The 22,193-nt window shown below is 31.6% G+C and overlaps 1 protein-coding gene across 4 annotated transcripts in view; it reads left to right on the forward strand.

Moving 5' to 3' along the window:
* LOC127728931 (receptor-type tyrosine-protein phosphatase epsilon-like) overlaps window positions 1-22,193 on the forward strand; it is a 102,401-nt gene that overhangs the window by 70,056 nt on the left and 10,152 nt on the right. For all 4 annotated transcript variants that reach the window (XM_052236513.1, XM_052236521.1, XM_052236528.1 and 1 more), the window contains 12 exons: window positions 342-429; window positions 2,169-2,239; window positions 2,525-2,561; window positions 3,236-3,333; window positions 4,152-4,283; window positions 5,427-5,566; window positions 5,715-5,850; window positions 7,210-7,329; window positions 8,738-8,837; window positions 11,613-11,686; window positions 19,110-19,235; window positions 22,059-22,169. In XM_052236513.1, the coding sequence (XP_052092473.1) occupies window positions 342-429; window positions 2,169-2,239; window positions 2,525-2,561; window positions 3,236-3,333; window positions 4,152-4,283; window positions 5,427-5,566; window positions 5,715-5,850; window positions 7,210-7,329; window positions 8,738-8,837; window positions 11,613-11,686; window positions 19,110-19,235; window positions 22,059-22,169 (1,233 nt within the window). The remainder of the gene's footprint in view (window positions 1-341; window positions 430-2,168; window positions 2,240-2,524; window positions 2,562-3,235; window positions 3,334-4,151; window positions 4,284-5,426; window positions 5,567-5,714; window positions 5,851-7,209; window positions 7,330-8,737; window positions 8,838-11,612; window positions 11,687-19,109; window positions 19,236-22,058; window positions 22,170-22,193) is intronic.

Below are 22,193 nucleotides of genomic sequence, written 5' to 3' on the forward strand. Positions count from 1 at the left end.
AGAATGTTAAAAGGGGTGATTACTTAACATAAGCATTGTTATAATTTGAGGGTTTTTTGAAATGACATTGCTGTCAAATATATGATGTTTATAAGAAATTAATGCAAGTTACATTTATCTATTAACTTATATAACATAAATAATATATGTACATCATAAACCATGATATGATAATTCAAAATACAAAAATCATATGAACAATATTTTACACGTAGGAATTGACTAAAGCTCTTAATGTTGTTTTTGTTTTTTTTCTTTTGTTTAACGTACTTAAATAAGGGTTAGTCATCTGAAAACAATTATTTTACCATTACTGATTATTATGTTTTGTAATAATGCAGATGCTACCAATGGGTTTACATTTTCCACATTCAGAGGGTGAAAGAGAAGAAAACATCAAGAAGAACCGATTTCTGACGACATTTCCCTGTAAGCCTCATTCTAAATTTTAAATGACGTAAAAATGAATAATGATAACCTTGATTTTTTCAGGGTGGCTCAGAATATTGCAAAGAATATTTCAGAGTTATATGCATCAGTAAATATACAAAGTCAAGTTTTGCATTCAACTTTAAAAGCATTGTTAAAGAGTTTTAACACTAAAAGAAGCTATGTTTACAGATAATTTGAGTTAAACCAATTCAGTAACTTCAGGATATGTTCTAAATATGTTCTCTTGAATTTATAAGACACTTAACGAGATATTCTAACGTGTTTTGCAAAATGAAGTTAAATTTCGACAAAAACTCAAATGTTTATTTAACTAAGTAAAAGACGGGTAAGCTCAGATACAATATTACCGTACTCAAAAATAGAACTCAATTAACCTCACATCAGTAACATCTTGAGTATACAAACATTCTTTTGGATTTTGCAACATAATATAGATATATGTTCCGATAAGCTGGTGGTTAGCAATGATGGTCATCTCCGATATCCTTTAAGTAATCTGTCAAGAAAACATGACCAAGAAATTTATAGAAATAGGGTAATTTTAGGTGAACGACGAACAACTTAAATAAATATTTTGTTGGAATTTACTCTTCTAATTCTTTAAATGTTTCAGACGCTTGATAATGCATACAAAATTCGAGACTCTTTGTAAATATTTTATTAGAAATTTAAAGCATTCCTTTGAATGTGCTTTCCCCAATTTTAAAACAACGACGGAACAACTCTTTTCTTTGATTTTGATGCACGGATATGGCATTTCCAAGTAAAACATACAAGCAAGCCGATCTGTATAGTTGAACAAATCTGAACTTTTGTGACAATGAGGTTTGGAGACATTGAATATTTCTTGTGTTCGTACAAAAATTTAATTGACCTATAACATATAAGTAGAGGGTGTGAATTATGAAAATCAAGAATATATTCATCGTTATAATCAAAGTGAAACAACTCAAATAAAATAAAATTTTGCAAAAATATATATATTATACTACAAAAGGAGTGGATTACAAGTGATTTAATGACAAAGAAACCCTGTCTTTTTTTTTTTGGTGGGGTTCGTTTTTCTGAGTTTTTTATGTTGTGTTTTGGGGACTGTTGTTTGTCGTTTTCGTTTTTTGCCATGGCGCTGTCAGCTGGTTTTTAATTGATGAGTTTGAATATCCCATTGGTATATTCAGCCTCTCTTTTCCCTTAAGTTGCATCATCGCAACTTAAAGAGATATGGACATTTCCCTTATACTAATGCCATTTTCAAAATGTTTTGCAAATTTTACTTAGCATTACTGTGTTGTATTTCTGAAAATTTTACCAACTTTAAAGTACGTACACTTTGCTCATTTTGATTTTATGAATAGTTGTAATATTATTGTAAAATCTTTAAAATTTGATATTTATAATCTGTAATATCCAAGCTTTTAAATAGGTTATTGGTCTTGTGAATGAAGTAAAATCGGTAATACTTCTATCCACCACATATGCTACAACTTATAAAAAAGGAGTACATTATTGTTGGTAATAAGACTAATATCCCCTTGGACAAGGTTGTAAAAAATACTGACTACCGTACCACCTTTTACGGGCAAACGTACATCTTGAGAAATGAGCAAACTCAATGCCGTACAGTAAGCTTTCAAAATGGCTCCGGAATAACAAAACAAAATGAGAAAAAAAACAAAAAAACTAATGTCTTCATCTTATACCTCTCATTTACGTAGACGACCATTCAAGAGTTAAGCTAGAAGTGTATGATACCAGCACAGACTACATTAATGCCAATTATATAAAGGTAAGTTATCTTTTAACTATCATATAAATATCTCCCTCAATGACATTCATTAAGTTGATATTGAAATGATTAATTTTATATGTTAAATAAATTTAAAATGTCACATGTAAAATTGCTTTTGAATAAATAGAATGTATAAATATTCATGTCGTTTGTTTTTTTCTCAAAAGATGCGGTTAAAATTGAACCCAAACCAGTTTTTCAATTATTCATTACAAATCCTATAGGGAATTGAAATACAATTACTAAGAATTATTTTGTCAAAATTTAGCTTTTTATTTATAGAACTACAGCAAAGACAAGGCATATATTGCAACACAAGGTATACTTTTGATAACTTTGATACCTCAATAAACCCGACAGATATGATACTTGTATTCAATTTTGAAATATCTGTCACTCTAGAATAATGTTCAAAAACTATATGCACTCTCTTCTATTATTAGTTACACAGTATGCTAGCTATAGTGACCTAAAACGATAAATACGGGTCAGTAAATTTCATATGGGGCGAGAGCAATCGAAGCTCGAATTCCGTATGGAATCTACTAACCCGTATATATTGTATTGGGTAATTAGCACACTGTGAAACGAATTTATCGTACCGACTATCTTAATATGGATAATTGAGACGTAGTTGTAAAAATAAATGCAGTCGTTGTTATAGTGACCAAAATGAGCTATTCAAGCAATAGTTTGGTGTCTGGTTGACTATTACAGTGGTCATCAAGTCTTCCAATACTAACCCTACTTGCACTGGTGTATACGAAAACAAATGATAACAATTTAATTTCAAAGAACCTTGATATCACAATTTTTAACAAAAATAAAACAGAACTTTCAATTATTCAGTGTGAAATTTCAGCGTCTCTAAGACATGTTTTTGTCGAAAAGCTTAAAAATTCTAATAATGTGGAAGTATAATCCGAAGAAGCATGTGGGTTCTAATGCATTAATGGTCAAATACTACGTTTGTGTTTTATTCTATATCTATAGGACCTAAGAAAATTACCTTAAGTGACTTTTGGCAAATGATTTGGCAAGAAAATGTGGATACAATTATAATGGTCACAAAACTAGTGGAAGGTGATAAGGTAAGAAAAGTTCGTTATGTTTATAACAGAGTACCATTGTCGAAATTAAGAGCAAAACACATTAAAATGATTTACTGAAAAACAACTCATTCGCTGCTGCTGTTTATCATTTAGATTGTTACTAAGTGAAGGTAATATACCGAAAATAATCTTGCAAACATATGACAAGCTTTTTGATAAACAACCTCTACAAATGTTTTGGTGGTACACTTGGGAGAGTTAATGCAATTGTACATAAATAACTGGAAAAGTTTATGGTCGGTTTCTTTATAAAAAACTAACATTACAACTCTTAACAAACCTTTAGACAACTAAAAAGGAGTGTTCCGAAATAACATGGTTTCTATCCTTCTTATTATAACAGTTTTGTAATACTTGATCACAGCAAATCACACAATGATACTTAATATAGGAAAATTATAGACAGTACACAATGATATCAAATATAGGAATATTATAGACAGTACACAATGATATCAAATATAGGAATATTATAGACAGTACACAATGATATCAAATATAGGAATATTATGGACAGTACGCAATGATATTATATATAGGAATATATTGGGACAGTACACTTTGATATGGAATATAGGAATGTAATGGACGATACGCAATGATACTAAATATAGGAATCTTATGGACAATACGCAATGATATGAAATATAGGAACATAATGAGCAATATACAATGATATCAATTTATAGAAATACTAAAATTATGTATATTATAGTCAAATATAGGAACTTCATGAGAACTTTACCATTAGTAAAAATATTAATTATGTATATTGTATGATATATATTGCATTTTAGAAAAAGTGTGATCAATATTGGCCCGAGTCAACACATAAACAAGTTTTGATTGGTAAATTCACACTCGAAATGTTAGAGGAAAAAGAAAATACAGTATACATTTATCGCTGTATACAATTATCATGTGAACACGTAAGTATTCGTTACCTGTATTAATATGTTTGAGGCCCCTCATGGGGGTGTCCAAGTAATCACATAATCACAAATTGTTTGACAATAAATTCACATAATCATTAATTATTTTGTTAAACAAGATAATCAAATAATCAAAAATACAGTCCTACATTATCAAATAATCAAATAATCATGAAATATTTGGTCTGGTAATCAAATAATCACAATAAAAACAGCCAAGTAATCACATAATCAAAAACCCCATGAGAAGGCTCATGTTTTGATCGGTTTCCTCAGCATTGCTTCGACGCGGAATGACTATTTGTGGATTATTGTCTTTTCTCGTATAATGTAATCCGCAGAAAATGAACAAAAAACTGTGTTTATCATTGTCAGGCCTAACAATTCAGTGTTTGTCGTCTATTGATGTATATCATATTTAGTTTTCGAATATTGTTTTATACATACATTCTCGTTTGAGTTGTTTTACATTTGTCAGTTCAGGGCCTTGTGTAGCTTGGCATGCTGTATGGGTTTTGCTTATTGTTAAAGACCAATAGATGCTACCTTCTACATCATTTTGTCTCTGGTGCAGTGTTGTCTCATTGGCAATCATACCACATATTCTAATTGTTATATTTAAGGTGACTTTAGGGATGATTAGCAATGCTTTACTTGGCTTCTTTTAAAGTAGAACGTTAAAAAATATCGAAGATACCAGGCTCATAAGACTTTTTAGTGCGCACCAATGAAAAACTGTTGGAATGCCAAATCAAATACGATGTATCACAAAATGGCTGAAAATGAAACATTTTGTTGTGTTTGCATTGTGCTACCCAATTACAATTTGCATCATCTCTTGGATATCCCCAGGTATCCCAGTATTTTTCTGAAAAAAAACGAACACATTGAACATCAAACCAAGAAGTATAGATATTCTATTGTGAAGTATCTTTAAAATTCTTTTAACTGAAGATGCAATGTATACATGTATCATATTGCAGTCTAAAATCTGACATCATTTCTTCAAACAGTATTCCTCCTTTGTCCTGTGTGTACTAGTATTCGAAGAGTAACTGTGAATTATATAGTACACACTTCAGATTTGTTTTAAGATACAGAAAACAGAAAATATAATAAACTTATCCAAAATAATTGTAGACCGACAGAACAGTTCATCAATTCCACTTTACACAATGGCCTGATCATGATGTGCCTGACAAAACCCATTTAGTAAATTTCTACCGGAAAGTGAAGTCAAGGCCAACTAATGGATCTGGACCGATGGTAGTTCACTGCAGGTTTGTATGTTTTATTCTGTTAAATAACTATACATTTATTTTTTTCAATGGAATTTTATAATTCTTTATTCAAATTCGAATTAACAGAAATTGTCTTCATTGTCAATTTTTTTTAACATTTTGTTCGTTCTTTTGAATATCTCTTCAGTGCTGGGATTGGCAGAACTGGAACATTCTTAGCACTGGACGCATTATATGAACACGGCAAAACAACTGGGTTTGTTAATATTATGGAATACACACATATGATGAGACAAGACAGAATGAATATGATCCAAACTGTGGTATGTTAAAAACCTTTTAAGGATGTAGTTAGGTGAAATTAACAAAATTTAGAATTTAGAATTGATACTATAAGTCAGAAGAGCATTAGTAAAGGAACAAAATAAGCTAGAAATAATAATAGGTTATGGAACTCCTTTTTGCGATATTTGATTTTTTTAAAATGGCTGGAAAAGGCTGACTCGGACATTTACCTCATATTTAGCATTGGCATTATTTGGGTCTCAAATCGTAAGAAAAAAATCTCGAATCTGCTTAAATTTTGGTAATGACCTTTCTATGAGCTATTGAAGTCTTCTGTGAAAAGAAAAAAGGGTGATATGGGGCAAAATATTTTACCTTGTATCGTAGGAAAAAACCCAAGAAGTCCGAACATCTGACAAAAATTCATGAACCTGACCTAAGTACATCCTTAAGTAAATTACAAAAGAATGTGAATAAGAAAAATCTTATGAATTCCGTTTATATTGTATAACATCTTTTCTTTTTTTCGATGCTAATAATATCTATTATTAATTTCCATTATAATTATTGTTGTTATTAGTTTTTTTCATTATTATTATTCTTTTGCCATGTTTTGTTTTTCATTGGGAAATTGTTGTTTAAACGTCATCAACATAGATCAGAATAGTCGTTTAAGACTGGATTGTTTGATTGATTGTTGGTGTTTTAACGCCACTTTTAAGCGCCACATTTGGGCTATTTCGTGGAGGCCAGTTTTTATTGGTGGAGGAAGCCGGAGTGTCCGGAGAAAACCACCGACCTTCGATAGGAAAACTGACAATCCTAGTCAATTAAGATTGGAGTCGAGTGCACCCGCACGAGCGCGGTTCGAACTCACAACCTCATTGTTGACTGGCTAGTGATTACAGTAGTAGAACTACTTAGACTACTTGGCCACCGAGGCCCCCGCTTAAGATTGGTATCTGTTATGAGTTTATTTAGTAAAAGTACAAAATCTTACTATACAACCATCCACATGAGACAAACTGGCATAGATGTAAGCAATTATGTATCACGGTACGGTCTTGATAATGAGCAAAACCCATACCACATAGCCAACTATACAAGGCCCCGGCATCACAAAACAATTCAAATGAGAAACAAACGACATAAGTTATTTACAAAACAACAAACGCAAATTAAATATGATATACAAAAAAAAAACAAAAAAACAACCACTGATATACAGGACCCTGACTTGGAACAGGCACACACAGAATGTGGTAGAGTTAAAAAAAAATGTTTGCGGGCGTCCAACCATCTCTCCATCCTGGACAATAGTGATACAACATAACACAAGAACAAACAGCAAAAATCAGAAGAATGTTGTAACAGCAATTTTATTTTTATAATTACAGGAACAATATGCGACGGTGTACGATGTTTTAGTAGAGGCTTTCACCGTACCTCAATCAGCTATTCCTAGACAAAATTTCTTGAATATGCTGGATTCAAGACTTATTGAAAGGGAGTATCAAGTTAGTGTTTATGCTTGTAAATTTTGATAACATTGATTCGACTTTCAAGTTTGAATAGATGTTACATGAAAAAACACAAAACTTACCATCAACAAATATATAATAAGGACATATTTTGGATTGTGGCTTTACTTGTTGAAATGAATTAAGATTAACTTTTTGTTGCAATGATTGTGTGTAGAAAGCAAGTAGAGAACTATGCTGTGGGATTTTCCTTTCGGGAGTCTACACTTAATCTAAATTATAACTAAAATACGAAAACAATATTTTTGTTTATTTTTGATATTTTCTGACTTGAATATTTATAGGCTTTCCCCTGGAGGCACTACTTAAAACGGTATTAGATATTATTGTTCTCATGCAGCTGTGTATTGGTCTTCTGTATTACCTACTGTTTGTCTTATAGACCCGTGTTTCACAATACATATTCGATAATTCATTTTATGTAAGGCCGTTTTGGGGTTTAAAAGAAGGATAAACTATTTTCAATGTTTTGCACAATGATAGCAAATAAAATTCTGTTTCAAAAATTATAAAGAAATACATGAATCCCATATATTTTGTTTAAAATAATATGTTGTGCAAAACGAATTTATCTTCTTGGGTACAAATATATCGTCTTCGTGTATCGGGGAACGAAATATAAACAATGAAGATAATTTGGAAGGAAACTTGAGAATATGGAATATATCAAATACATTCAAAGATTTCAAAAACAAAAATTATGCATGGGTCACTGAACGTACTAAACTCTATTCAACCGAACACTTTTCGGTCCATCGTCTTTACAATTTTTATGTTTTCATTTAATGTGTCGGTATCTAATAAAATAATGTTTTAAGATTTGCAAACTTTAAGACATAACTGAGACTTCTCTCATTCGTATATTTTAACTTGTTACTTCACAAAAGTTATAAATTTAGTCATGTTTAAAATCTGTAATTTGGCCCTAGGTGATTTATTCTGTACTAGCAGTATGTATTATAATTCGGGAAACAGAATCAAACTTCATTCTAACAAGGATTTACACATTTTGATTGAAATACCTGAAAATACCTAACATTAAATATCAACTTTCTTTATTTTGTGCAAGAGATTGACGTATTTTTTTCTACAAAACACAAATATCAACATCTATCAGTAATGTATATTTGTTTAAATCTGTAAACAAAAATCGTTTACCTTACATAATATGAAAAAATAACTACGCTTAGAGCCAAATATTTCTTGGGAACGACGACTTACACTTTTTAAATTAAATTTGGAACACAAATACATTTAACTGTCATTCAGAAAGATTTATGAAAACAATGATATATTCAGTTCCTCTCCATATAAAATCATTTGTTGATACAATTACTCTTGGTAAAATCTCAACTCATGAATATATCTTTCTTTTTTATTTCAGAAATTACAGGACTTAAAACCTACAATTGAGGCTAATAAATTCCAAGCTGGCAAACGAAAGGAAAATGTTTCAAAAAATGCTGTTCAAAATATTTTACCACGTGAGTAAGAGTTTTTTTCAAACACTATTTAAATGTTTTACTTCTTACAATCCGGCTAAATGTAGATTGATGATGTTTGCATAGTTACACTATGTCACTCTATCACCAATTTTAAAGGAGTAGGGGCATTAAAGCCCGGTTTTGTCCCAAGAATATAAAATGTTTGACAACTATTTCAAATTGGCACATAATGTTTGCATATGCATAGAGTCGAGAAATATAAATGAAAAACATAAGATTTTTTATCTGATGACGTCACGATTACGTCATGATATGTACAATTTTCACGAATACGATGAAAAGTACAGAATTTATACAGTTTTCCATCGTTATTTCAATTGTGGAAATATCGTGCGCAGCCAGGAAACAAAAAAATTATTTAAGAGTACCTTTATTATAACTATTAACACAATCTCACAAAATATAAAGTTGTTTCTTGAGTGCGCAAATACTTTGCCAATCTAAAATATATTTAAAAGTTGATAAAAAAACAAGGAAAATCAAGAAATTTTACAGAATATACAAATTTTGTCATGGTTTGTTGCCATGTTAACTCATTAAATGTGAAATTTGTTTTGATTTTCTGAACACCTTGTACCTTAGTGTAGTTAGGACAAATTTAAGAATATGTATAATAGTTTTTAAATTTGCCATAATATTTGGGCCAAAAAAGGGCCTTATTGCCCCTTCACTCTGATGTAACCAATTTGCTGATTCGTTTTCACGGTTTAATTAGACGAAATTTTACCAATCGACTATAGTTTTAAAGAGAGGCGAAGGATACCAAAGGGACATTCAAACTCATAAGTCGAAAATAAAATGACAACGCCATTGCTAAAAAGAAAAAAGAAAAAAGACAAACTAACAACAGTACACAATACACAAAATAGAAAACTAAAGACTGAGCAACACGAACCCCACCAAAAACTGGGGGTGATATCAGGTGCTCCGGCCTGCTCTTCATGTGGCACCCATCGTGTTGCTTATGTTAGTACAAACCCGGTGATAAATCTAATTCGGTAGTTAACATTCGAGGAAAAGGGGACGGGATTATAGTTACGACAATTGGAACATATCCGTTGTCATTTGTGAAACGAATATTCCAAAACGGTCAACCAACTCGTGATTCTAAAATTATTCTAAAATAATTGGTAAAACTTAAGTAGAAGAGCTAAATTTTGCGTCGTATAAATTTATTCAGATAAGATAATATAGGGAGTTTTACTCATAAAACTCGATTAATTATATTAAGATATTGTTACTTTATTTCAAACTGACAGTTTCTGCTGATTAATTAAATCTTGGAACCTGGTGTAATCAAGGTTAGGAAATTGAAAACTAAAAAGATATAGAAGATACCAAGCGGGTAATCAAAATGCATGTCTTATAAAACCATGGCCCTCCCAAAAAAACGACAAAAAAACAAACGACAATAACAAAACAATACACATAAAACTAAAGATTAATTACCAAAACATGGGGGTGAACTGCCCCAAGTGTTCCTGAAGGTCAGCATTGTCTTGTGTGTGAAGTGGCAGCATTCTGGAACATTGATTTTATTTTTTCGGTTAAAATCTATACTCATCTGCAAAGAAATGAGCAATCACAAAAAAGATTTCTAAACCTGAAAGTCAACTATAGGGATTTCGTTACCACAAATTACTTAAAACCTTTACTTTATTCTTCCGTAGATACAAAGATTTGGTTTGCAAGTTTGGCTATACCGGTAGAGATCTAGAATTTATTTCAAACGGAATAGCACATCCTCATTTTTACGGTGATGTTGTTTACCGATCTCGGAAATTTAGATACGATCAGGGTAAAACTTTAGCCCTTTTCAACTGATTTTTATAGCTTGTTCATATGTTGTACTGTTTCACCACTTTCCCATGTTAGGGGGGGGGGTTGAGAGCCCGCTAACATATTTAACCATGTTTTCTGCTCTGTATCGATCTGATGAGTTAAGCCTTTTTCAACTGATTTTTATAGTTTGTTCTTATGTTGTGCTGTAACACCACTGTCCCAGGTCATGTTTAACCCCACCGCATTCTTTATATGCCTGTCCCAAGTCAGGAGCCTGTAGTTTAGTGGTTGTCGTCGGTTCTTGTCTGTCATATATTTTTCGTAAATTGTTTTATTATAAATTATGCCGTTAGTTTTTATGTTGGGGCCTTTTATAGCCGACTATACGGTATGGGTTTTTTTCATTGTAGAAGGCCGTACGGTTGCCTATAATTTCTTACATCCACTTTATGTGAACTTTGGTGGATAGTTGTCTCATTGGCAATAATATCACATCTCCTTATTTTCATATACACTATAATTCTGTAAAATATTGGTAAGTTATTTAGCAAATATTATACCAATTGACGTAGAGTAATGTTGAACTACTATGGGGTTTTTATTTACCAAGTCCTCCTATACATTTCTTGCACGGTTGGGAAATTGATCTAATTCCACTAATATTTTAAACTTGATATTAGAGTTGTAAAATAGACTCTTGCATGGTAATTCACACGAAGGAAGTTTTATTAATAAAAACAACGTTACGGAGAAGAATTCTTATTTTATGTCTCTTGTATGATTCCAATGCAACAATAATGATATGGCTGTAAGCAACTATAGGTCCCCGTACGGCCTTTGACAATAAGGAAAACCCATGATATCTAAGTATTTTACGAAAGAACAACACTGTTATTTGATTGTTTTTATTTTGTATAATACTCCATCTCCTTTTATCCACATTAATAAACACGTGTTTGCTATTTTCCATAGATGATGATTACAGGCCGTACCTTATGTCGTATGGGAGATCTAGTAATGATTATATAAATGCTGTGAAGATACCAGTAAGTTTAAGATGCACGTTAAAGTTAATACCATTGTTACTACAGAATTATGCTTTTGTCAAATAACGAAGCACTTAAATATTTGTGGAAAGAATTATGGGCTACTACATTGTTGAAACATATTGCCATTACAGTGTGTTCATAGACTACCTATTTTCTTGCTATCCAACTGACGTATATTAGCTCAGTGAACTAATCCTGTAGTTGCTAACTTTTACGTCATTTGGTCTCTGGTGAAGAGTTGTCTCATTGGCAAGCATACTACATCTTCTAATTTTTATATCATAATGTGTTCATTTATACAAACAAAAACGATGAATTGCAAATATTTTATTTAAGAATGTTCGCTACTCTTTTTATTGATTTTTTGTCAGATATTCAGAATCCTCTAGTTTTATCCATGTAGTGCCCGCTAACCCCTATTTTTCTTTTCATATCTTAATTACATATAGTTTAAAAAGCCATCTTTGAAAATCCTTGTTTTTTTCATAAAAATGTACCAATGTTAAATTTAAGAAATTATAGAGAGAATCATTTCCCGCCAATTTTTCAATTGCTTATATCTCAAAAACAAGGACAATGACCTTCCACTTTTCTGCCTTTTAAGTTCAGTTATTTATATACTATCAATTTATATCTTTTAAAAAGCTTGTTATTTTGAAACAGAGGAGTGAGCATCATTAAACACAGCATACACATACATACACATACGATTGCAATCATGTTATATTACAGTTTATCTTGGCCAAAGCATATTTTCAATATTCATTTACTATCTAACGGTGATTACATTAACGATATCTTGGATACCTGATTTTCAGTGATAAAACTTTATAAATATATGCGTTCCAAGCACTTTTCTGGATTTGCCTTCATCGGGAACGCTCTAAGCTGAATATTTGAAAGCCAAGGATTATAAGAACCGAAACAATTGAAGAACTATTTGACCAAAAGGACCTATAAATAATAGCTAAATCCTTCTAAGGCAACTTACCTGAGGGAGTTTAAACCTTAGTTTCTTAATAATTTAAACATTTATTATCGGACAATTTTATAAAGGTTTCACGGCGGGTAAGGTTGTCCTGCGAGAGAATGTTCTGTGCTGGTGATTTGGCCCTGACTGGTGCTGGTGATCATTGAAAATATGTAAACAAAGACGAAAATGATTATTTTTGACATTTTCTCGAATAAAAAATGGAAGGAAACAGTTGATATGTTTTAATTTTGTTTCTTATGGGTTCAAAGGCAAACAATTAAAAATGTGACCCTCTAAACAGTTTCAGTAAGCGTAACAAAAAAGTGCTCATTTTTAGAAAATCTAGAACTGAAATAATAAAACAAAAATGCTCCTGGAGTCCGCTTTCTATACCCAAATCCATACGACAAAATTTGTGAAAAACCCGTGCAATTTATCAAAATTGTGCATTTTCTCAGTTTAGATATGTCCTGATTCTGTGCTGGTGGGTCCTGGCATTGTGCTGGTGGGTCCTGATACGGTGCTGGTGATTTTTGGTAAAAAGGTCATCCTATTTGAAACAAACGTTACATAATCAATAAAATTGGGCAGATAATTGTATTCAATCGGATTTGTGACTCCTATATTTACTTTTGTGCATCGATTTGGCTGTTTAATACGCGTTTTCAACTAATCGTAACTTATAATATAGAAAGGCAACATCTTCCGTCCAATATCAGATGAAAATATATTTAATTAGAATAGTTTTTATTTAAGATATTAAATGCCCTTAAATTTATGATTCTCAACATAATATGCTAACTAAAACAGTTTTAAAAGGTGCTTACGGTAAAGCTACATTTATAACGATTGGTTTATTTCAGTTGAATATACGAGGTCAGATGATCTAACTACTGGTGCCTCTAATTTCTTCCTTAATATAATATACATTGTCTCCAATACATTTCGACTGGATAAAAAAACGACCTAGACTTGCTTTTCATACATAACTGATAACAACTTACTAGAATGGAACAAGATGAGAACAATAATAAGTCAAAGTATGACCTTCAACAAAGAGCAAAAACCATAACGAATACTAGCTATAAAAATGAAAACGATTAAAAAATGAAGACCCGCGGCCTGATTTAAAATACAAATTTGAACAAAAAACAAATATGACAGCTAAATAGCAACTAGCGTCTGCGACAATCACTGGTTTTGGGCACTCGTGACAGGGCTTAACATGTTTGTTTGCGCTTCACACCCCTCCCCACCTCCAACCACCAAACCCCTCCCCCTTTCAACTTCATTGGTACAGTGGTTTAACAACACAACACTTAGCACACACAATAATAACATAAAGACACAAATTATTGAACCAAGAGTACTCGCAGCTACTGAAAGCTAGTTCAAAGCCACATTTTCGACTAATAGATAAACCATGTTCTCTTGAGATTAAAATATCAATCGGTACACATCAAACAGATTTCGCAAAACTTAAGTTCACATTCTAATTTTTGGTTTAGCAAAACTTTGAAACTGTGCAGCGAATCTTGTGCTCACAACAGTTATTGTCATAAATATGTATATATCAGACATTATAAAGTCATGGTGAAGATACTAAATAGTATTTTACATTTCAATTTATTTATCATAAAGGGATGGAGATTTCATGGAGGTAAACATTGGACTAGAAGAAATTTGTAGTATTTTTTTTGGCGAAAGACTTTACATCTTCTTTACATTAAATTCTAAAAGTTTTCCTGTTGCAGTAAGTGGTAAAATCTTCAACAAAATCTCAATAACTTTATTGAAATGAATAAAGGTTTAAACTCAAATTTTCATGGACTTTGATCCATTTTTTAGCTTCCACCCTGACGAGCCATGGGAGCTGTTGGTATCCTGTTGCTCCCAAACCCCGTAAACTTTCACATTCCCATCTTCTTTTCTGGAATATTTTACCCAATTCATACTTGACTGGATAATTATCCTAGTAACCGGTGTTACCAATGTATCGAACATTTTTAGTTAAAAAATTCCATAATAATATATTCATTTTGTGTGTCAATTTGTTTAGACAAAACAAAACTGCAAAAAAATCGAATACAAGAGAGTAAATTTTTACTTAGAATGTCATAATTATCTGCCAATTTCTAGATCTATGCATAGTATTTATTTCAGATGTCATGGATTTCACACCCTGCTACCCTTCATATATGCATATACATATATAAATAAACAAACTAAAGGCTGCAACTGTTATTTTTGCATTTAAAATGATTCATGGCAACAAGAATATTTGTGTTGAATGGAAACTGTGTTGGTCAAAATCTTGTATTGCTGATAAATTTTCGGTAAATGTTCTCAATTTTCTGAAAAGTGCAAGGTAGAAAGACATTGGCCTGTTGAATTTTTTTACTCGGTAAGTTTTACTCTAACTGCTTGAACTTTTATGATATAAACCAAAAACTGCAGTTCTACAACTCGAATATATTCTAACAAACAGTGGTCATGGTTGTTGATGAATATTGTTTTTCAAAGATTCCCTCAGGAAAATTCATTTGGTAACATTTGGTCCTGTAATTTCAGAGAAGATTTTTTTTAAGTACGGATAATCAATAGCTCACACGGTCCCTTGATCCAGGTGCGCTTGGAGAGAAACAGGTTGATATCCAAAAAATTGAACTCTTTATTAGAGAATTTTGTATTTTGGATTGTTTAAAACTGTTTTTATGGCCTTTAAACGTTAAATGTAGGTGTATAATTTAAGATGTTTTGCATCTTATTTACTTGTTTATACTCAATTGGTAGTATGAAGCTACGAGATATTTGTAAATTTTAAATTAAAGACACATTAAACAAACAGCCGATTTCGGTAGGTGCAAATACTTCCGGATCTTTAAGATGCATAAGCATAAATTCAACTGAAACTAAAAATACACGAAAAGATAAAATATTGATCTTGAAAAACATCTATTTGCATCTCTGCCCCCGGCAACAGTACATTTTTTTTTGGGGGGGGGGGGGGGGGGGTCTAAAAATTGGCAATTATCTTATCGTTAAGAGGCAGTCGAGTACACATTTTACGTTCAGGCGTGTTTGATGTGATTGTTATGTCCTGAAAGCGTATAATATAAAAAAATGTTTGATATATCTGGCTTTAGATTCGATATTAAGGCTACATGTTGATATAATAACATTGAGAATTCACAGTGTCAAAAAATGAAATAAATGGGTGAAGTGAAATACCTTTGTAATGAGTCATTACTACATAGAAGGTGTGTTTGAAACACAAAGCTTCGTGCTATTACAAATATTTAACTAAAAGTGTATTTCTTAGTGGTATTTTTTTTCGTTCACTCATTTTTCACTCACTTTCAATTAAAAATTAGGTATATTTTATTTTTACACATGAAATATATTTAAAAAAAAAAGAAAAGTAGGATACATCGTTCACTAACTCCACCTTAACTTTTTATCAAAAGCCCTTGACAACAGACTTTACTTTTGGATCTTAAAAATGCATAATTGAAAAATTTTTTTATGTTATCTAGGTCAATTAGTCTTCATTCCTTGACAAATTCTAGTCTGCCCTTCCATGAAATGTTTAAATAATTTTTTTTAGTGTTTTTTTTTAACTTTTTAACTTTCCAAAATCCCCCCTGTCAACAGATCAGACAATAATTTTATTTTGACAAAAGGCTTAAAGGTACAGCAAATGAGGCTTAATAGCTAATAGATACATTTTTCTTTTGAAGTACAACTATGATATCTTACGGGAACCCCCCTCCCTCCTCTTCGAAAATGTTTTCAGGGTAAAATTATCATCTGCAGTAATAAAATCGTTCTTGATCATCTGCATCAAATCATTTTTTATCAGCAATTTTTGAATTTCAAAACTATTCCAAGCTTAGCAACTTTCACCGTGACAGGGTGAGGACACATGATTCTTACGCGCAGAAACAAGGCTGAGATTCATTTGGTTGAATAAAAAAAAAAGTATCTAGAGTATCGCACAAAATTGTCAGAGAAACAATATCCAGGATGATTAGGCTACACCTAATTTATTATCTAAACTCATGATAGAAGTGTTCAGCCTGATAGTTTGATGTGATCAACTTAGTAAAAAAAGGTTCTTTATTCTATATTTATGCTCACCATTTTTATGCAAAACCTTTTACATTTTGATTTTTCGCGTCATTGTTGGAGGTCGTACGGTGACGTATAGTTGTTAACACCTACGTCATTTGGTTTCTGATGGAAATTTGTCTATTTGCAAGCATACCACATAAGTATTGGATATTTTACACCGTATTTTGATGGTCATTTTCTTATCTCGAAAGGGGGCCAAGAGGGGTTCCATTAACATGTCAAATTTTTTTTATCTTGCTCAAAACAGATAACAGTAAATTTAAAATACTGAATACCGATAACGGCAATTTAAATTATCTTAAATGAGAAAAACAGAAGACCGTGCATTTAAAAATTTAAAAAAAAACCAGTTAACAGGGGTAATTTTTTCATAATAACAGTTAACAGAAATGTAAATTTTAAGAAAACAGATAACATCTATTTTGGTCAATAACAGTTAACAAAAGTTTACAAATGCCTAAAACACCTTAACAGAAAAGATCTTGCCCCCCTCTCAAAAATTAAATTAAAACAAAATAGACTCAATTTTGCTCATATGAAATATCCACCAAATATATGCTAGGTATATTTTCTATCAATTACACAAGTTTTCTGCATAAATTATCTTGAATATTTGCAACTTTTAACTAAAATGTAAATGCACAGAACCAGGACCGTTTTTCTAATCACCAGCACGTCATCAGGACAATTTCGTTTGGCGAATTTGCACGACTTTTGCAATAAACAAATGGTTGTAATATACCTCGCATGGTACTTAGTACGTATCAGAGAAAAATTAAGCAACAGAACGGTTGTTTTATTGCCGTTCTGATACAATGTAAACAAACCCACCAGCACAGAATCAGGACCCACTAGCACCAGTCAGGACCGAATCACCAGCACAGAACGTTCTCTCGCAGGACAACCTTACCCACCGTGGGTTTGTTATAAATCATGTCAGTATCGAAGTACCGACTACTAGTCTGTTGATACCCTTGGGGACTGATAGTCCACCCGCAGCGGTATCGACCCAGGACTTTAAAGATTAAAACAACATTTTATATTTGTTTTGCGTCTGAAGCGCCTTTCTTGGTTTACCTTCATCGGGAACGTCCAAAGCCGAATATTTGAAAGCCAAGGATGTATAATCCGAAAAGTTGAAGAGCTATATGACAAAAAAAAGGACATCAACATAATAACCAAATCTTCTAAGTTAAACTTTGCTTGAGATAGTTGAAACCTTAGTTTCTTAATATTTGGTAAATTTATTAAGGGATAATGTAAGAGAGACCTGTTATAATCATGTCCGTACCGAAGTACCGACTATTGAGCTGATGATACCCTCGGGCACTGGTGGATGTAAAAAATGGTATATAAGTATCTAAATGTAACCTATCATCACGTATGTAGTTGTCCTTATGTGCCAAATGCTCTCTTCAAATTAAAGTTCAACTAATAGTACAAGTTCTCAGATCGTTAAGCCCACAAGACCAGAGCGAGCCATTCCTGTAAATCTTTGTGTACGTATTGTCTGTCTATCATCTGTACATTTAGAATCGAAATTTCTTGGACAACGAAACATGAGAAATTCATTCTTACTAGGTTTTGTTTGATAATGTTTTCGCCGAATGACGATCAAACGAACGAATTTGCTTACATTCACGTCACTTTGACTCGGATGGATAGTTGTCTCATTGCCAAACATACTCCATCTCCTTATCTTTACAAAGAGGTCATAACTTTCAATAAACTATAATAGATAAATTCCGATTTTTGTGAACTGTGCAAATTATAAAAGAGACATGAGGATCCGTTCTGCAAATCAATATTGACGACCTGCTTTACTATTTTCAATACATAATTAAAAATATAATTGATTAGGCCTATTTGAACTAGATTGAAAGCAGAATTGGCGTACAGTCGTTAACCCAAGGAATTAATAGTTTTAAAGTTCTATGGGTGTTGTATGCTTAGAAAGTTGGATATCAAATTTTCTTGAGATACTACCGACAAAAATCAATTATTGCTACTATCGCGGAATATTAATTTTACATAAGATCCTATAGGATGATATAATTTATATTGAATAAAATATATTCAAAGAAACAGCAACATCTGCATTACTTTTCAGATTTGAGAGAACATAATTATGTTTACATTAATGTGTTTCTTTATCGGCCTGCTTCAGTATTATTCATTATTGCAAGACGGGCGATGCATATTCCTTCCTGCCTCTAGTTGGAAACATCATACAGCCTTCAACCATTACCTTTTTACTGTACACTTTAACATCATAAAATGATATTTCAATACGACAGTTTAATTTTTTTCCAGAGTTTTAGAGAGGGAAAAAATATTCTTGTTACACAGTATCCATTACAAAGTACTATCGGTGATTTGTGGTCCCTGATCTATGACAATGATTGCAGAACCATGGTTATTTTAGAAAAATTAGATGAGGTAAACTATAAAGACTTAAAATATTAAATTAAGCACAATTGACTTTTACATAACCTGTAAACTTTTATGAATACAATAATGTACTTAAATTCCCTTCAGTATAAAATAAGTGCATGTCGAATCTGCTGTAAGATAGATTTCAGATGAAAGATGTTTTTCATTTTTTGCCATGAGATTTGCCCATGTAATTTCGTAAAAATGGAAATTATATTCAAGTTTTTTTGTACATTATACATGTTTTTGAGGAAGAGGGGATTTTTTCCCACATTCTGCAAACGAATTACAATGTTAAAACTAATATATAGTAACTTTAGGCAATCTTAATTTAAAAATATTTCTTCAACAAAGTGAGTGTTTTTTTTTTTATTGAATTGACCATGCAAGATTTGGAATGAATTTTAGGTGAAATAAATTCATTGCATTAATCTCCATTGATATAGACACCGTTAATGCTATTTATCAAAAGATCTGATACCTTATCACAAGGTGATAGTAAATTAGAAAATTATTTCAACCTCAAGACTGACTTCGTAAAGGAGGCTTATTTATCAATTAAAGATTTTAATATAAGAAGAGCTATATGTAAATCGAGAATAAGTGCACATGATCTTAAAATTGAGAAAGATAGATATAGTAAAAAATACATAGAGAGAAGTCAGCGTCTATGTCATCACTGCCTATCACATGGATCAAATTCTATTGAAGATGAGACCCATTTCACAGTAAGTTGTCCTTTATATAACGAACAGAGAACATTATTATGGGATAAAGTAAACAGTTTTTGTAATAATTTTAAAGAATTACCCAAGGATAAAAAATATTTCTGGCTGTTCACAAATGAGCATTTACCAACTCTTATGTGCCTAGGCAATTATATAATTAAGTGTTTAGAAATAAGATCCAGGTGGATACAAAATATATAAAATAATATTTAATTATTATGAAATTATTGTAATAGTTATGTAAGACACATGATGTGTTAGGCTCTGATCCTGTCCATAATATGATAGTATTATATTAGGATCTAGTTTTTCTTTTTTCCAATCATATTGTGCTTAATATTGTTGTAAATGATGCCCTTTAAGGGTTCTTGATTAGATTAATAAAATTCTTATACTTTATTTGCACTTCTGGTTTCCATCGAATACCTTCCATCACTTGTGTGTGTCTGGTTTTTTAATCCTTCAGTATATTACGAAATACTATCATATTTCTGTTCATGAATAAATCTATTTTCACTTGCCTGTCTCAATTCTAGAACATACATTCTTGTTATGAAGCTACTTCAACGACCGTTTAACCAAATAAACTATCTGTGTCCAAGAATTGTGACAAACTAATTATAAAATGAATCTTTATGGGCAATGAACAGCATGTATTACATGATGTAACACATGGATAGACAGCAGAGAACAATAGTAAAATTCTATAACAAATGTAAAGTTATGAAAGTGTATGAAATCTCATGCTGTTTTATATAATTTCATAATTTGATAGTGAAAGACTTGCTAGACGCTTAAAGTATATACAACATTTTATTATTATTAGGCCAAAACCTATAACTTATAAACCTTTAGGCAAATTTGTGTTCGCCCATATCTATAAGCAAGAAACTAGAAAAAAATAAACTTGTCTTCAATAAAATACATTAAACAGCATAAGAATAAACGATTGTCTCTCGGAATATTATGGTAACGACAAATTTTAACATATAACTGCAATGTTCCACCGTGTTGACTTTAGTGACAGACAAACATTAGCGTTAAAATTAAGATAAGATATTTTTCAAAGCAATAAGTAAATTTAAATCTACTATAAATACAAGGTTTATTACATTCTTGAGCAGTTGTTGACCATTTCTGCAAGTATTGAAGTATACTGCGAGTTTAAATAGCATCCATACAGATTGTGCTAGCATCTTAATCCTACATAATTTAACCGAAGATCAAATAAAGATCACGACATTCTTAAATACAAAAATAAGAAAATGTTGTATGATTGCCAATGAGACAACTATCTACCAAAGTTCAAATGAAGTGGATGTAAGCAATTATAGGCAACCATACGGCCTACACGAATGAGAAAAATCTATACATTATAGTCGGCTATAAAAGGCACCGGCATGCAAAATATGAAACAATTCAATTGAGAAAACTACCGGCCTAATTTATAACAAAACAATATACGAAAAACAAATATGACAGACATGAACCAACGACAACCACTGAACTACAGGCACATAAAAAATGTGGCGGGGTTAAACATGTTTGTGAGCGCTCAACCAACCCCCTAACCTGGGACAGTGGAGGCCAGTTTACATAACCATTGTTAGCATATTTATATAATTGTCTATAAACATCGTATACAACCTTTGTTTTTTTATAACACTATGTTTCAAGTATTTCAAAACTTTAAGTTTTCTGGTAATAAATAGAGGGAAAGGTTTGCCATATAGAAAACATTCAGGTACGTTTTTACCTTATTTTAATACAAATCTACAAAAGCATTTATGAATGAGTTCCAAATTTCTAGCACGATGGAAACCCCATATTTATATATATATGCATAGCATAAGACAGAACCATCAATACTCACAAGAGATTACACGACTCTAGATCCTTGCTGAGCATACACTTTGTGAGTATGCATGAACTTTCCATTTGTAGTGTAAAAATAAACCAAGGTACACATATGTATTAACAACTTTTAGTATTTTGTTTTCTAAAGTAATCCACCAAACCGCAAACTTGAACGCACAGATAAGTTAATTAACCTTAATTAATTACTACTCAAACTTCATATTATTTATTTTGTCTTTTCTAGGATGTAATACCGAGCAATACTTACCACAGATTCAGCAACGATAATTTCATCATAAGCAGAAATTCGTCAAATGTATTACAAGATAAATTAACAATTTCACTAAGACATAAGGTAGATTTAAACTATTTTTTATTG

Source organism: Mytilus californianus, unplaced genomic scaffold (genome assembly GCF_021869535.1).
Source record: "Mytilus californianus isolate M0D057914Y unplaced genomic scaffold, xbMytCali1.0.p SCAF_1, whole genome shotgun sequence".
In the NCBI taxonomy this organism is placed as follows: domain Eukaryota; kingdom Metazoa; phylum Mollusca; class Bivalvia; order Mytilida; family Mytilidae; genus Mytilus; species Mytilus californianus.